Source organism: Osmerus mordax, chromosome 12 (genome assembly GCF_038355195.1).
Source record: "Osmerus mordax isolate fOsmMor3 chromosome 12, fOsmMor3.pri, whole genome shotgun sequence".
NCBI classification, from domain to species: Eukaryota; Metazoa; Chordata; class Actinopteri; order Osmeriformes; family Osmeridae; genus Osmerus; species Osmerus mordax.
The window spans coordinates 12,240,379-12,257,617 of record NC_090061.1 but is presented as its reverse complement, the minus strand read 5'-3'; the positions used below and the strand labels follow the sequence as shown (position 1 = coordinate 12,257,617).

At 47.3% G+C, this 17,239-nt stretch overlaps 2 protein-coding genes across 3 annotated transcripts; both read right to left on the bottom strand.

Annotated features, from left to right (window-relative positions):
- Positions 1-5,286: 5,286 nt before the first annotated feature.
- On the bottom strand, positions 5,287-6,037 carry LOC136953790 (adipogenesis regulatory factor-like). The gene is made up of 3 exons (XM_067247209.1): positions 5,959-6,037; positions 5,609-5,671; positions 5,287-5,390 (listed from the first exon to the last, which is right to left on the bottom strand). Exons 1-3 carry the CDS (start codon positions 6,035-6,037, stop codon positions 5,287-5,289), a joined length of 246 nt encoding a protein of 81 aa, XP_067103310.1.
- A 552-nt stretch (positions 6,038-6,589) lies between these two features.
- On the bottom strand, positions 6,590-16,634 carry sncb (synuclein, beta). Of its 2 annotated transcripts, none has more exons than XM_067247914.1 (6): positions 16,600-16,634; positions 15,468-15,601; positions 11,690-11,719; positions 11,302-11,408; positions 9,516-9,605; positions 6,590-7,384 (listed from the first exon to the last, which is right to left on the bottom strand). In XM_067247914.1, exons 2-6 carry the CDS (start codon positions 15,586-15,588, stop codon positions 7,352-7,354), a joined length of 381 nt encoding a protein of 126 aa, XP_067104015.1. In that variant the 5' UTR covers positions 15,589-15,601; positions 16,600-16,634; the 3' UTR covers positions 6,590-7,351. The 2 variants fall into 2 exon arrangements, with proteins under 2 accessions (XP_067104015.1, XP_067104014.1); XM_067247913.1 differs by having other exon boundaries at positions 15,468-15,598; positions 16,600-16,614.
- Between the last annotated feature and the right edge of the window lie 605 nt (positions 16,635-17,239).

Here is a 17,239-nt window from a genome sequence, read left to right as displayed (position 1 = left end):
CCTCTTTCTCTCCCTCTTTCTCTTTCTCTCTCTCTTTCTCTCTCTCTTTCTCTCTATATTTCTCTCCCTCTTTCTCTCTCTCTCTCTCTCCCTCTTTCTCTTCCTTTTTCTCTCTCTCTTTCTCTCCCTCTTTCTCTCTCTCTTTCTCTCCCTCTTTCTCTCCCTCCTTCTCTTCCTCTTTCTTCATGGGCTTGTTCTCTGCTGGCTCTCCCTCTTTCTCTCCCTCTTTCTCTCCCTTTTTATCCTTTGACGTCTCATTCACCTTCTCTTTCTCTTTCTCTCCAGTTACGTCCTCTTTGCCGTCAGTTTTCTCTTTTGTTTGGAAATTGATTCTTTCTTTTCCTTCCTTCTGTGCCTCCTTTTCAGATCCCTCATCTGCCTTTTCTTTTTTCTCCTCCTCTGACCCCCACTCTTTTACTTCCATTTCCCCCTTATTTCTTTCCCCTTCTGCCTTCCCCTCCGCCCCCTCCTCCACTCTCCTCTCCTCCGTCTGCACTCGCTCTCTCTCGCTGATTTCTGGGAAGGCGAGGGTGGTGGGCGTCCTGGGGGTCATGGGAGCCGTGGCGACAGAGCGGTACTCCACCTTTTGACCCGCATGCATCTCAACGCCCCCGGTCTCCATGTCAACAGCCCCCAGCTTGGTGGAGGAGTACAGGAAGTGGAAGGCGCCGGCCCCCTCAGGAGGGGTCATGGGGCTGGTGGCCACAGAGTGACACTGGACCACCTCCAGACTGACCTGGGTCTGGATGTGCTGCAGTCTGGCTGGAGATCCAGGGACCTGGTCAAGCCTCTGCAGTTTAGCACCTGGCCCTGTGCCCTCACTGGAACATGCTGTCTTCTTAATCCCTTTGCCTTCTGCTTGCTCTGAAGATTCATTTTGATTTGGGGACTGCAGCACCACATGCTCTTTGTCTGTTTGGATGTTTCCACTTGAGTTAGGGAAGGCCTTCTCTTTCTGGAGAGTGTTGTTCTCGTCTGTTGGTGGGGTTTTCCTTGTCTCATTGATTATCATTGCTTCCCCGGTTCCTGTAGCTGCCTGCTCTGTCGTTACTACGCCAACCACTGCACTGTTAACCTCCGTGGGACTGTCTTCAGCGTTCAGCTCCCCATGTTCATCTACCCCCCACAGGTCAGGTTCGGCAGAGACAGTCTGCTGTCCTGCCCCTCCCTCTTCCTCCTTCGCCTCCTCCTGGTCCTCAGGGCTGTCATGGTGGGTCACCAGGATGGTGATATCTTGATCCATGGTTCCCATCCTCTGCAGGTGTTGATGTGGCTCCTCCTCTGCAGGGTCTTCAACACTGAAGTCGCAACATCCGTTGGAATCCACCGCCTCGGTTTGGGGGCAGTTCACCGAGGTATCTGACGGCGGGTCGGAATTCGAGGCAGTCTGTTTGGTCACCTTTTTCGGAGTGGTGCATTTGGCGGCAGGAGCTAAGTGCAGGTGAGGATACATCTCCATGTGGCTCGTCTCCCATTCAGACACACGCTTGATCTTCTCCCCTTCTGCCTTCCCCTCCGCCCCCTCCTCCACTCTCCTCTCCTCCGTCTGCACTCGCTCTCTCTCGCTGGCTTCTGGGAAGGCGAGGATGGTGGGCGTCCTGGGGGTCATGGGAGCCGTGGCGACAGAGCGGTACTCCACCTGTTGACCCGCATGCATCTCAACGCCCCCGGTCTCCACGTCAACAGCCCCCAGCTTGGTGGAGGAGTACAGGAAGTGGAAGGCGCCGGCCCCCTCAGGAGGGGTCATGGGGCTGGTGGCCACAGAGTGACACTGGACCACCTCCAGACTGACCTGGGTCTGCATGTGCTGCAGTCTGGCTGGAGATCCAGGGACCTGGTGCTCTCCTGACGACCCCCCCACCACCTTCTCTCTCTCTGCCTCGGTGTCTCTCTCCTGGCTCCTCTGTTTCTTCGTGGTGCAATGGAAGGTCTCCTTCTGACTGTCTCTGTCCGTGTGTGAGGCGTCGGTCTCGGGGAGATGTTCCAGAGATGCCCGGGGGCTGCCTGGTTCCCCTGCCTCCGTGGTGTCTGCTGGGGTTGGCAGCTCCACCGCCGAGTCTGGAGGTCCCGCCTCAGGCTGCTCTGCTGCTGGGCCACTGCTGGTGTGAGTGACGTCCTCCACGCAGGCACAGTCCAGCTCTGGGACTTCCTCTGGAGCAGGGGTGATGGTGATGTCGCAAGCGCTCCAGCAATCGCCACGGGGAGCACAGGAAGTGCTGGGAGAGCTGGGGTCCTCTCCCGGCTCAGGTTCAAGGAGGGCTTCAGCTGGACTCCTCGTCTCGTCTTTGAGGCTTCCCATCCCCGCTGACTCAACCCACGCTCACCTGCACACAAACACAACACGACACGCGGGCACTTGGTTTGGACCACTTCACTATGACAACAGACACGATGTCAACACGATCCGAATGGTGACATGTGACGACGTCGAATGAGAGCGAGGGAGAAAAAGCGTCATTGTTTTGCCAAATCTACATCTCAGTCTCGATTCTCGATGCCTACGTGTGTGTGTCACGTCACGACTAGTCTAAAGGCACCCTGTGTTGAGCTGCTGTGTTCAGTGTGAACGAGCACAATGATTACCTGCCATCACACACATTTCTATTTGCATAATGCTTCATATTTCAGAACAGTTTAAGCTGATATCAAGGCTCCAGTGTTGTTTAGAAAATAGCAGAAGCCTTCTGTCGGTTGAGTAGGTACACATCCAAAATAACACCCTACGACAGGCATTATCGTCTAGCACGTACTGTAAAATATCACATCATTAGATTCCATGTTTTAGGTGTGAGCTAAATGTAACATGTACATAACCTGCAACAGTCTAATTAAACTGTATCATTACAGCCTCAAAAGTAATGCAGCCGAAACATGATTTTTGGTACACATGCACTGGACAAAGACAACATTGGATCTATTTTTTGGACGCCACACAATTAAACGCTGAAATGATACATACCTCAACACTCAAACCAAATATGAAGTCCGTCCATGTTACAGTGAGAGCCTTGAGATTAAAGTCCGTTAGACATCTATCTGTAAATCAACACGTATCTTTGTCCCTCTATTTTTCTCTGTCTGTCTCACTGTCTCTTCTCTTCTTCTCTCTCTCTCTCTCTCTCTCTCTCTCTCTCTCTCTCTCTCTCTCTCTCTCTCTCTCTCTCTCTCTCTCTCTCTCTCTCTCTCTCTCTCTCTCTCTGTCTCTCTTCTCTCTGTGCCTCTCTCTCTCCTGTTGATGGCTGTTGATTGTAGCTACAGGTTTAGTTTCTGGAACAATCTTTGTGTAAAAGGCAATCCTTGGGTTGATGCTGTGCCTGGGAGTATTGAAAAGATTCAGGCTTCCAGTTTCCTTGGAAACCGCTGTGGGTTTCTGGCAGTGAAAGGTAATGGTGATGAAAAAGTCTCTCTGCCTCCCGCTCTCATCAACAGCAAATGATAGTAATTAATGTCAGGTTCTCACAGCAACACTATAGTTTTGGAGTATGATTGTGCTACACGATTAAAAGAAACAAGTTAACCCTGTAGGGACAATCTATAGATTATATAGATAAATACCCCAGCATACAGGGGAAACCTGGGCTGGTGACTTGGATGTGTCTGATCAATAAAGCCAACGCTTCCGGCAGTGTTGGCCACACTGGTGAACGGCTGCATTCACACTCTGTATGCAGGGAGAGGCATGGACTCAGGGGATAGAAACATATCATTGCAAAAACATATAGAGAGAGATGGGGCTTTCGTCTTGGGAGACCAAACGATACGAAGACACAGTGTGTGTGTGTGTGTGTGTGCATTCATGTGTGTGTACATATGTGTGTGCGTGTGTATAAATGTGCGTGCATTCATGTGTGCGTGTTTGCTTGTGTATAATTGGTGATGGAAATGGTTCACAAAGTGCTCGAACATTGGGCCCTATGCTTTCAAGAAGGGATAGGATAATGTCACCGTTTTTTTAAAAGGAATGTGCGTGTGAAATCGGCATTCATACAGTATGTGTGGACATGCATGAACACCACTGTTGTGCGTGTGCGTGTGTGTGTTTAAAAGTGTGTGTGTGAGTTTGTGTGTGCATTAGTTTGCGTGCATGCATGTGTGTGTTTGAATATGTGTGTGTGTGTGTGAAAACACACTAAACACCATGCTCATGGGGAATCTGGTGGGGGAGGGTCTTGGAGGGATGAATATACAGTAGCCTATGTCATCACCCACGCACACAAGCTTCTCTACAAACCCCCAAACAACAGTGCACAGTTTTGTGTCATTGGTGTGTCAAGTGGATTTTGTGAAATGGGTTGCACATAGCTATCATATTTCTACACATGTTGTTGTGAAATTGTGTAGGAAGCTTTTGATCCTTTCTTTTCCCCGTTTCTGACGTCTTCTTCAGCAGCTCTGAGCGAGTGTTGGCTTGGCCAGAACATTGCGTTCTGCCGATAGAGTTCTCACCATCATTTCCAAGGCCTCCACCAATCCCTGGTCGTCTCTGAGTTCTGTTTCCTAGCAACCGCTAGTGTGATGTAGGGAGGTGAGCTGGCGAGGGCCAAGGTAAACTGTTGTGATAGAACAGAGATCTGGAGCCGTGCTGAACACTCCAGTCTGTATCATTGCAGGGATGGTTATGGTGATGGTGCTTCACTGATAAACTGCCCTCAGCAGGAATGCTAATTATTTGTCTCACGCTAACTGATTTATTTGTTGCCCATCTTCATTGACTGTCATTTGTACCTTCATATTCTTTGTCTTTGGATTCAATCACAGTTTCTCATCCAACACAGACAATTTGAATGTGTCGTGCTAAATGGACCGTATCATGTCTGTCAGCGCTGGTTTTCTTTTTTTGTCTGTCAAAAACGGAGGTATGACATTGGCCCAGTTTGAGAGCTCTTTCCGTCACGCTCTGTGTGTAACGTTTAAAAAGGAACACCTCGAACAAGAGAATATCTACGTTTATTGTGGATCAATTAGATATTGCAATTTGGAATTGCAGTTTCAGATTTAACACTTGATAATGAGGCAAGTGGGAAAACGGGTGTCGAGTCAGAGATGTCAGTAATGGAATGGGTCCTTTGTGTCACAGTCACAGGGACGATTTCTTTCCCGTCCTCACACACGTCTTTCCTCCATCAACGTCGCCAGACTCACATCTAAAACCAGACATACATATTTTAGGTGTGTGTGTGTGTGTGCACTTCTGTGCACAATAATTGGCATAGAGTGCACAAATATGTGCTTGCGTGTGTGCATCTATGTGTATCTATGTGTGTCCATGTGTGTCCTCTCTGGAAGCTATTTGGTCCCCAGTTTCTGTCCGAACTCCTTGATGGTGTCGGTGGCTTTGTCTGCAGCAGTTCCAATGGTTGTCTGTGTCTGTCTGCTGGCCTCCTGGGCAGCTGGGCGGGTCAGGAGACAGACAGGGGGGTTAGTCAGTTATTTGTCACATTTGTAACGCTAACAGGTGTAATCCCTTTTCATGGGCGGGGGGGCATTTTCACTCATAAAAAAGACCCGAAGCTTTCAGTGTGTGTGTGCGCTCAGATCCGTTTTTTTGGACTGGTGTTGGACATCGTCAGTAATTAGCTGCAGGTCTCAGATCAGCGTGGTTCTTTACCTATGTGGGTGGTCTCCTTGGAAGACTCTGCCACCTGCTGCACGGCGTCCTGAGCTGCCTGGACTGCAAGCACATCACACGTGGGATTCATGTCACTTCATTCACATGATTCATGTTCGCAACAGAGTCACACGGGATTCATGCTCACACAAGTCACTCCTGATTCAGATTCCAACGATTCCTATTCGCACCAGACACAGTCAATTCAAACCATCAATCATATACAGGATTTACATTCACACCACCGTCACACAAGATTCAGATCCATGCAACTCATACAGCGCACATTGTCCACATTTCTTTGAATACCACTCTTACCACCAAGTCTTTTCCAGGTCATGTTACTCTACCTGCACTCTCTGTCACGCCTTTCGTCGCTGACTGCGTAGTGCTTTTCAGTCCATCGAAAGACTTCTTGAACGAGGCCATGTCTGTGGTCGCTGCCTGTGTTCTACCGGAGGCTGGACACAGTCTGGACTTGTGGTGGGAGGAGAGGCAGTTTAGTACCCTCTGTTTAGGTGGGACACCTCCCAGGTTTGCACACGCCAGCTAGATTAGCCAGACAAAACCCTGGCACAGAGGGCAGATCAGACAGGCATCCCAGCTATGGCACAGACCTGGCACGGGGACAATGCTCTCCCTCCTCCCCTCAGACCACATCAGCACATTCTACACATCCCCTCGGCAGAGAGGCCCACTCCAACATCCTGGGTGTTTGTGTGTGTGAGAGAGAGAGAGGGAGAGGAAGAGAGAGGGAGAGCGAGAGGGAGGGAGAGAGAGAGAGAGAGAGAGAGAGAGAGAGAGAGAGAGGGAGAGGAAGAGAGAGAGAGGGAGAGAGAGCGAGCGAGCGAGAGGGAGAGGGAGAGAGAGAGAGAGAGAGAGAGAGAGGGAGAGAGAGAGGGAGAGAAAGAACAAGAAAAAGTAAGTAAAAAAGGAAAGTATATATAAAATAAACTAACAAACAAACAGGTTGTTTTCTTTACTCTCACTTTTTATTTACAGAGGATTTGTTGTCTGAGTTGACACATAAATATATTGACAATTCCTGCATTTTAAAGCACATATTGATCTGACAACCATTATGATTTCAAGACATATTATACTGACTTTAACTTGTTAAAATCTTCACACAAACACACGCACACACAAACATGTATCCATTTCTAACAGATAGTTCACTGGAATGATTTCACAAGCAACTATAAAGACACAATGTATAAAACCTTTACTTGAAAAACTTTAAATAAATAACTTGCTTTCAAAATAAATGCAAAAGAGAAACCCACAAACAGGCATTGTATACACTTAGAGGATATTATTGGAATCATATCTGCTTTCAAACTGACTTTTTTTCCATTCCCAACATCTTGTTGGAAAATGACATACATCTATCGCACATTTATGAATACAGATACACACAAGTACAAAGTCACAAGCCTGGCCCTGGTCTCACTTCGTTGGGAGGGATTCAAGGAAGTGAGACCGAGGACGAGCGCACATCTCTATAGATACCTACACCCAACACATTACAGAAGTAACATGACATTTACATTAAGTATCATAATAAAAGATCTGTCTTGGAGGAAGAACATTATTATTCTCTGGGAATGCTTGTCGTATGTTTGTTAGTTTTTTGTACTTTTTTGCAACAGGGTTTTTATTGTGGTAGTTTCAGCGCTTGTCCTTGATATTGGTAGAAACGTATTGTGCTTCTGGTTAGACGCCAACATGGAATGGGTTGACTTATGCTTCTGGCTCATAGTCCTGGGTCTGCTCCTGTCAAGAGAGGAACACCACGATGAGAACCACACTCAGCATCTAGTGAAACGTGATAGGAGGGGAGGTTCCACATCCAAAGATCACACCATGACCAAAAGATAATATACTTTTATATATCGGGAATAATAGCTCAACTGTCTATTTTCGGAATCATTTTTTCAAAATTATTCCACACCGTGGCAATCGTTCAGCCATTATTTGGCTGCTGTGTCAATGTATCACGTTGGCCACTAGAGGGCAGGATCGAGCTGCACCACAGCACACCAGTTCCAAGGACATGCCTTGGCATACATACATCTTCTTGCTAGCCCCTATTAACACGCTGGTGTCAGTCACCGATATGATACACAATGGCTTTGGGGTGTTTATTCAGAACAAAGGAATGCGATTACTTCTGGACGCATTGTATTTCCCCCCCCCCCCCCTCCCCTGTGGCTTTGCAATAGGAGAGGAAGTGGATTTTTTTCTACAGCTGGGAGCCTCCATATTCACATCAATGCAGGGAAGACCTGGCTCTACCCACAATGCACTGCGACATACGGCGTGTCACCACCACACCCATTCGGGCAGCGCGAGCACACTGCTTGTGCATGGGTGGGGGGAGGGGAGAGGGGGAGGGGGAGGAGAGCTGGAGAGATGGAGGGGAGGAGGAACAGGAGGGATGGAGCAGACATTACTGCCTGTATGAAATACGATGCTACACAGCGTAACGATTCAGGAGTCATTTGCATCTCCAGCTCAAATAGCCTTTTTCTCTGCCATTGATTGGAAGATTCCAATCTTGAGGGAGGAAATGGCAGCACTTTGTGGAGAGAAACACCACATCTAATGGCTCAATACATTAAATATATATTGTGCAGAACAGTGGTGTCTACTGGAGGAGTGTTTGCACACCCTGTCCACAAGCAGGGTTTGAAACCAAGTGAACAGTACACCACTCTAACTCAATGGTCTCAAATCTGAGCAGTGTATTAACACACTCAATAATGGACAGACACACGCAACAGACACACCTAACGGATATCTTCTTGCCAAATACATTTCAAAAAGCAATAATAGAAACAGGATATTAGATTTTTCTTTGAGAAAGCGTGATGTTTCATGTTGGTAGTGTAGGATCTACAGTTGCTTCCTGGCTGGCCATCATGGTGTGGTGGTTCATTAGTCGTTAGCCTGGACTCAGGTTTCAATGATATGAGCTCAGTAGAGTACGTCTTGCCCTTGAGAGATGCCTTCCAAAAATAACCATGTGTCTCTGACTAGCATCCCTCCCAGACACACACACACACAAACACACAGACACACAAACACAAAGAGATATAAACACGCAGCCTCTGACACATGGACACACACAAACACATGCATACATACACACACACCATGTAAACACAAACACACACACTCTCCAATTCACTTGTCGACCCTGTCTTTCTACAAACCTCAGGCTGTTAGCTACTGTTCAGACTGAGAAGTAGGAACAGATGGCAGAGACACTACTGGCATGAATCTACAGCAATAACTGGTGGGGTTATGGATGTGTCGCACATCCATACTCAATCATTCGATCCTATCGCACAGCCATTTTCAAACAACCAATCCTAACACGTTGTGAAACCCACTGAATCAATCCTAACACATGGTCAAAACCAATCCACCAATCCTAACACATTTTCAAAACCAATCCACCAATCCTAACACATGGTCAAAACCAATCCACCAATCCTAACACATTTTCAAAACCAATCCACCAATCCTAACACATGGTCAAAACCAATCCACCAATCCTAACACATTTTCAAAACCAATCCACCAATCCTAACACATGGTCAAAACCAATCCACCAATCCTAACACATTTTCAAAACCAATCCACCAATCCTAACACATGGTCAAAACCAATCCACCAATCCTAACACATGGTCAAAACCAATCCACCAATCCTAACACATTTTCAAAACCAATCCACCAATCCTAACACATGGTCAAAACCAATCCACCAATCCTAACACATGGTCAAAACCAATCCACCAATCCTAACACATTTTCAAAACCAATCCACCAATCCTAACACATGGTCAAAACCAATCCACCAATCCTAATGCCTGGGCAGGTCAGCCCAGAGTTCTTACCTGCTGGGTGTCGTCGTACGTTCCTCCTTCTGGATCCATCAGTGCCTCTCCCTGTGCCTCCTCCATGGCCTCCTGCCCATACTCCTCAGGCTGTTGACACACACACACATACACCATGCACACACACACACACACACACACACACCATGCACAGACACACACAATAGACATATGCACCATGCACACAAAACACACAACATTTGTATTATCCACATCTTTACAAGTGTAAGATTTACTAATCTAATTGCATCTGGCCATCTTGGAGCCACCAAGATGGATGGTGCAGGGCAATCATAATAATGGCTTTAGCTCAGATGGTTAGAACAGTACCTCATACCATCAGCCCTGTGAATAATGCTAGTGGGTCAGAACAAAGGTATTTTAAACCCTCCATTTAATTCAATTAGGTCAGAGAGGAACTGAGCATAATCCAATGTGCTCCATTAAAGCTAGCATACTGTCACCACTTGCACCACACACCCACAGAGGCTGTGAGATCAGCCCTGACTGGAAGCAAAGTTGCTGCGCACATCAGCTAGTGGGCTCAAAGAGGCTGGTCTGGCCTTGGTGTACATATTCAGATCAATCACTGTGAAGGCTCTCTCTCTCTCTGTCTCTCTCTCTATCTCTCTCTCTCTCTGTCTCTCTCTCTGTCTCTCTCTATGTCTCTCTCTATGTCTCTCTCTATGTCTCTCTCTCTCTCTCTCTCTCTCTCTCTCTCTCTCTCTCTCTCTCTCTCTCTCTCTCTCTCTCTCTATGTCTCTCTCTCTATGTCTCTCTCTCTATGTCTCTCTCTCTCTCTCTGTCTCTCTCTCTGTCTCTCTCTATGTCTCTCTATGTCTCTCTCTCTCTCTCTCTCTCTATGTCTCTCTCTCGCTCTCTCTCTTTCTCTCTCTGTCTCACTCTCTCTCCCTCTCTCTCTCTCTTGGCATGTGTAAAACCATGCTTTCTCTGTCTGAGCTAGTTGTTCAGACCACGCAGCCCTCACCAGAAGCTTCTTAAGACAGGCCAGGAGAGATTAGTAGCTTAGTGAGTTATCGGGGGGATTCTCCTGTTGAGAGGGTTGGGGTGTGGTGTGGTGAGGCGTGGGCGGGGGTGTGGTGTGGTGAGGCGTGGGCGGGGAGGGTGTTAGCGGACACACAGGTAGGTGACCGACCGCCAGAGCTCTGTGGCTGTCGTTTTCAATGGATCATCCTGTGGTCAACTAGCTACTGGTGGGCAAACATAAAGAAGTGGGCTTGGAGGGTGACCCTCAGCTCTGTCTAGGCCTCATGTTCTTCTTGAACATGGGTTGTATTGTACACTATTGAAATCCCAATACTAGAACACTGGATGACAATTCCTCCTGCCTCTCCTTTCTGTGTTTGAACTGAGAGTCAGCTGAGCGTGGAGGTGATGACTTTGGGCAAGGTCACCCGGGGAGCCAGGGGGGCCGGTGGGGGAGGGGGGAGAGGAGAGATGATAGTCCCACTGAGAGACCAGCAAGGTCAATAAATGCTACCTGGACAGTTACACTGTTGGCCCTTAATGTGTTCCCCAGCCCTCTGCCCCTCCTCTCTGTGTCTCCTGTCTTTGAAATCCGTCAGGGGGTACATCTTACAATGGTGAGTGGCCAGTCAGCTCTGTCATCCACCCCACTCATGGTGTGAATGGAAATATGAAAGCAGAGATGGATGACATCCACAGCATGAGAATTGCTGCGCTCATTAGATGCATCTCTCAGGAGATCAATGTCGCTTAGAGAGATGATGCATGTTATATGTGCGTGTGCGTGTGTTGGACATACGTTCATGTCAGTGGGGAACTCGTCCTTCTTCACCAGGCCAGTGGCAGCAGCTATGTTCCCCATGGCTCCACCAAAATTAGAGGCCTGCTCCTTCATTTTCTCAGCCCCTATCACACACACACACACACACACACAAGATAAACAAAAGCAGTGCAATCAGATGCAGCCATATATAGAAATACTTGCATGCAAACAGTCTAACAAAGACACACACACACACACACACTACCCTGTCTCTTCTTGTTAGGCTCAAACGGCAGACACAACAGTAAACAATAACCCAGTGGCTTACTACTCTGATTTTCGAATCAAGGCTGGCTAACTTCCTAAGCGTCTTATCCTCCGACACACCTGACATCTTAGTCAGAGTACGACACTGTAGACTTACCAGAGCCAACGCTGTCTTTGGCCTTGGTGCCTGTAGACAGAGAGGAAAGATCAGTTACCACCTGTACTATAAACAAACAATCAGCACAACTGCATGATGGAGAACTTCGTTTACAGGTGATCTATCAAGTATGATATGAAAACAGACTGCATGCAGCACGCTATACAAGGATGTTTGGCTACACGTCATGCAATTGAATTGCATAGCTATTTTTGTGTATCAATGTTTTTTTACAATAGATATTGCTTTGTAGCTCCATGGTAGCGTAAAGTGGAGGGTCTTCTTGTAGTGTACCTAACAGCACTTTCATGGTACATGAATTTTCAAAATGGGCTTAATCCTCACACTAAGAGTGCAGTTGCAGTTGAATAGAGGTCTGTTGAAGGATGAACAGTCATCTGAGTCTGGGGCAGGATTTACTATGTTGTTAGTTCCAGACCTGGGACTGAGGCTTCTTGCAAACAAAGATCTGATGTGCTGAGTTATTGAGAATATAACTCAGCAGGTCCCAGCCCTGTCATAACAACTCTGAGTTGCATCCTGATGCACAGTGAATGAAGTAGAATCAGTAGTGATGTACAACAGAGACCGTGAGCTCAGGGTGACCTCCTTGAGGCATTACAAGGTAGCAGGAGAAGTGGTTCAACTACAAGGCTACCTGCCATACTTGTCCTGTGTTGCAGCTGCTTCTAAGCATTGCTCCCAGTCTCACGTTCTTGATACAACCATGGATTAAACATCGGCCATTTGTAATATTAGGTAGCATAACCTTACTAGATTTTAACCTTACTAAACTAGATTTATTACCATGGTTTTTCTGAACCGTAACAGATCAATGTCAAATCCTAGGTAACCTTTGACATACTCCATTACATAACACAGCGCCTCGCCCGCTCGTGGGGGTGCGGCTCTGCAGTCCTGGCCGGTCCTACTTAGTCATCCTCTCTGTCTCTCCTGTCCCGCATCGCTCACGACACCCTCAGGCCACGGAGAGCCGGTATAGGAGGAGAAAGGAGGCTAAAACCATCTCTTTCTACAGCGGAGAGCCATCGCCGGTAGCCACAGGCACATCTGAGAGAAGCTTCTACTGAAGGAGTGGCTTGGTTAAATGAGGCAGAGAGTAGATCCTGTACGCCCTGGTTGGCGACCCTGGCAGACCGAAGAGGAGAGACCAGCTAGCCCTCCGACCGGAGACTCTCTCTGGAAACGAGGTGGGGTACTCCCCTCACCGTGACATCCCAGGGGGACGGGGGGTGTGGGGGTTACAATGAGCTCCTCAGAGCAGTAGCCTCTCACAGGAGCATCCTCACTCAAATCCCAAAACAGGGACTACACATGAGGTCTGATTTCGCGAAGCCCCCCCCCCCCCCCCCCCCCCCCCCCCCCCGAATGTCCCAAACACATAACGGTGAGGCAGTATATCTAGTGCCAAATATATGCATGGTTCAACTACATGATTGACGTCCTCCAAAGGGAAATCACGATGAAACCTTTAGGATGTCTAACATGATTGTCCCACTACAGCACCCCCCCCTCCAAAACTGATCACAGCACACCTTCAGAAACAACAGGCCCATACGTTGCCATACAGATCTATTAAGTGTTCTTCTGAATGAGCAATGTCCTCCACGCCCCTCTGCATTCCCCCCCACCCCCACCCCCACATCCCCCCCAGACGACCCTGCGGCCATGTGGCGGTAGTGGTGGAGGAGGGCCTGTTCCTTCCTCTCGCTGGGGAGCCCGACTGCTCAGCTGGGCGGGTGGCCTGCCGCTGCGACGGCGCGCAGCTGTCAAAGGTGCGGCGTCAGACGGATCAGCTCCTTCCCGCCCCTCCTCCACCAGGGGCCTTGAGGCGGATCGAGCCACGCTCTCTAGGCCCCCCCCACCCCCCCCCCACCCCCACCCCCCCACCACGCAGGATGAGACAGAGGCCCCGAGGAGGGAGGGAGGCCTTTCCCAGCCACAGAGGAGGACTCTGGGCAGAGGAGCACCGAGAGAGACAGGCCTACACATGTAGAGACTGCAGGCTCACATGCTTTCTGGGGCTGACACTGTCCTTAATATCTAGGCTAATTGGATGCCATCTCGCCGGGGACAGTTGCCTGAAATAGACCAATGTGTCTCCCATTCAGCAGAAAAATAGAGTGGGATCATACCCCATTTTGAGTACCTGTATAAAAGACTTCATAGAATACTGTCAATGTGTAAATAGACTGATGAACTGTATAAGATTGAGTCTAAATGATTTCAAGAATGCAATTAAAAGGAGAGCTTGGCTTGTACAGGGGGACACGATTGACATGCATATTGAAAAACGCATATTTGCTAAGACACAATGATGCTGAGGGCATATTTCCACACATGCCATTGAAAGGATGACAAAGGTGGAGCTGAGCTGTGGTGTTGTTCACAGTGCCATGAATAGCCGCGTCTCTGTGACTCTGACTGCTTCTAATTAGGCAGCCCAACAGAGGACAACATATAGGATGTCGTCTGTGTCCCTCTGGTCCTCAGGAGGGGATCACTCGGGTCCCTGCTCCACAATCTGTCACCATGACACCATAGAGTCAGTGACATGTGGCACTAAAACTCCCCCCCCCCTCTCCCCCAACCCACATTTTCCAGTCTGTTTTGTTGTTATGTTTTGTTAGCACAGCTATTACATATCATGCTAGTGTTCATAGGGCTTCTATGTAAAAGAGACCTAATGTCTCAGGGACTATAAATAGGGTATACAGAAATAAACATTAATGTGTGTATTGGATCCCAAAGCACTGGATTAGCAGTATTCAAATAACTTTGTGTTGGTTTCATCAAGATAAAAGTGGCAGGTTAAATGAAGCAATTATAGTATACATTATGTTTTACATAAATACACAAATATTACATTACGGCATTCTATCAAGAAGACATTAGCCCCTTGGTAATGTCCAGTTACTGCACAGAGACAAGAGAAGAGGGGGAAGGGAAGTCATCAGAGCATGGGCAACATCTAACACATTTCCTGTGATATCAGGCCCTCGACAATGTCAAGTACAGTATACCCTAGTCTACTACAGCAGGGTTTCATTTGTACTGAACTTGCCATGGAATCACTTGCAAGTGCCCCATAACGATGACATGTGAGTGCAATCATCTTTCCAAGTAATATGAACCGAATGCTGGTGTGGATGGTGGTACATATTAGAGGTGGAATATTTGTTCGTAAACAATCTATTAGTATTTGACATTTAGGGAGTCAGGTGGCTGAGCGGTGAGGGAATCGGGCTAGTAATCTGAAGGTTGCCAGTTCGATTCCCGGTCATGCCAACTGACGTTGTGTCCTTGGGCAAGGCACTTCACCCTGCTTGCCTCGGGGGAATGTCCCTGTATTCACTGTAAGTCGCTCTGGATAAGATCGTCTGCTAAATGAATAAATGTAAATGTAAAATGTAAATTTAACTTTAAGTGATTTAATTATGAATGAAACACTCAAGAGCGACAGGCTATTAAACCTCTGTAAATTAATTGTGGAATCTCGAGCTCTACAACTTCAAAAGAGGGCGAAAAGTGACGGTTTAGTTCAGGGGTGGGGGAAATACCCCACCCCTTTACCAGCCAATGAACGAAGACTACAACTAACAGTGAACCTATAAAGTATCTGCTTGAGCTAGAGCGTACTTCCAGCTGATTCGTTACCTCACCCCCGAAGCAATCGCTGTCGAACACGACATACCAGCAGTAGGTGTGCTTGGAATTGCGTTGAATCCACGTAATTCGGACACATTCTGAATCTTACCAACAAACATTACTCCTTCTTTGGTCTTCTCTGCCGCTACCGCGACGCCTTCCTTGGTTTTCTCTGCGGCCACCGCCATGCCTTCTTTCGCTTTAGACAGCCCCTTCATAAACACATCCATCTTGGCCCAGCTGCTGTGGAGACATGTGTTGGACCCGTGATGAGCACTCATAATACATCCTAGCTGATCGTTGAGGAGGCCAGGGGAATCTATTGATTCTAGTGATTATTTAATGGGTGTGTTCGTAAGTATCACAGAAGAAACCGCTAAAGCTGTCACTTTCCAGTCAAGCTTCTTATTGCACAAGTAGCTATTACATAGTGACCTGGCTGTGACAACGACGACAGTAGCAACGCCTCCTATGGCTGGTTGTAGTGGCTACAATCCAGTCATTATAGTAAAACGCTTTATTCGCGCGTTCCCCTCACCGTCAAAGCATGAAATATTCAGAGGAAAAATATTTCAATGAAATGGTTAATGGTGCACGCGCTCATTAATTATTACTCACTTCTGATATTACTCTCAGTGGCCGCGAGTACGCTGTAAGCCCGTGCCTTTTAAATAGCGTCCGATGTATAAAAAAAATCAGCTGCCATATGTTTTTATTGTACATTTTGTTTCATGTGGATCATATGTATTTCATTGAAGTAGGATCAAGTGGGAATATATCATATTTGATGTAGGCTAGTACACGATATTTTTCATCAAAATGTATTATATAGGCCTTGCCTACATAAGTCCATATCGCCTAAATATATTTATATTTATGGGAGACAATTCAAACGACAATTTCTGCTATAGTTTTGATTGGATTATGTCGTAATTGCGACCACTCACAAGGTGTCACCTTTGAGACCCCTTCAAAGCAAATAATGAAGCAGTCTACAATTACCAATGAATGCAACAATTGTTCTTTCGATCCTTCATCGTGTTCTCATTCAACTGTTGTAGATTCAACTTACATACCAGCGGATATATTTGATTTAGGCTGTAAATATTAGTTGTAGTTTCCAATGCCTTTGTAATATCATCCCGTTACAAGGTAGTAATATCATATATGCTCTCAAAATGCGGTTATGTCTCGACGACGCCAAGTGTCGTAGTAAAAACATGCATGCAAAGTGTTCTTACCTTTTACAAATCTGACACGTCCCCTTATACTTCGATTGCACAGTTGATTCAAATATCGTCTGAACGTGAGATATCTGCGAACGATCACTAGGTGGGCCTTCCTCCTGATCCTCTCCACCAATAGGGACAGCCCTCTAGACCGCGCGCCTGAGACAATCACGTAGCCACCATTGAACACAGGAAGATGTCAGAGGCTGAGCACGGGAACGCGTCGTGTATGCCTGGACTGGGACCATGGTTTAATAAGCTTAGTGTAACTGGTGAACACCAAGTCCTCAAATTAAAACGACCCGCCTTGTTGGAGAAAGGAATGTGGTTTCCTACACCATGTGGCAATGTAATGGTGTAAGTGGCAGCTAGTGTGCTAATTGTACACCTTGAAGCGAGAAAACCAATTGCCGCCCAAACAAAGTGATTCTGTGTATTTTTGCCTCAGCATAGGCTACATAGGTTTACATTGTAAAAGAAACACTTTAAGTATGTGTCACTCAGTGTACATTTAGAGATCCCATGACGCATACGTCATCATCTCATGCACAGGAACATGCAATGACTAATAAGGGAAACACAAGGAAGAGACTCTGCTGCATAGGGGTGGGAGCACTGGGGGAACGAGTGGCCTTGCATACACTGGCACATA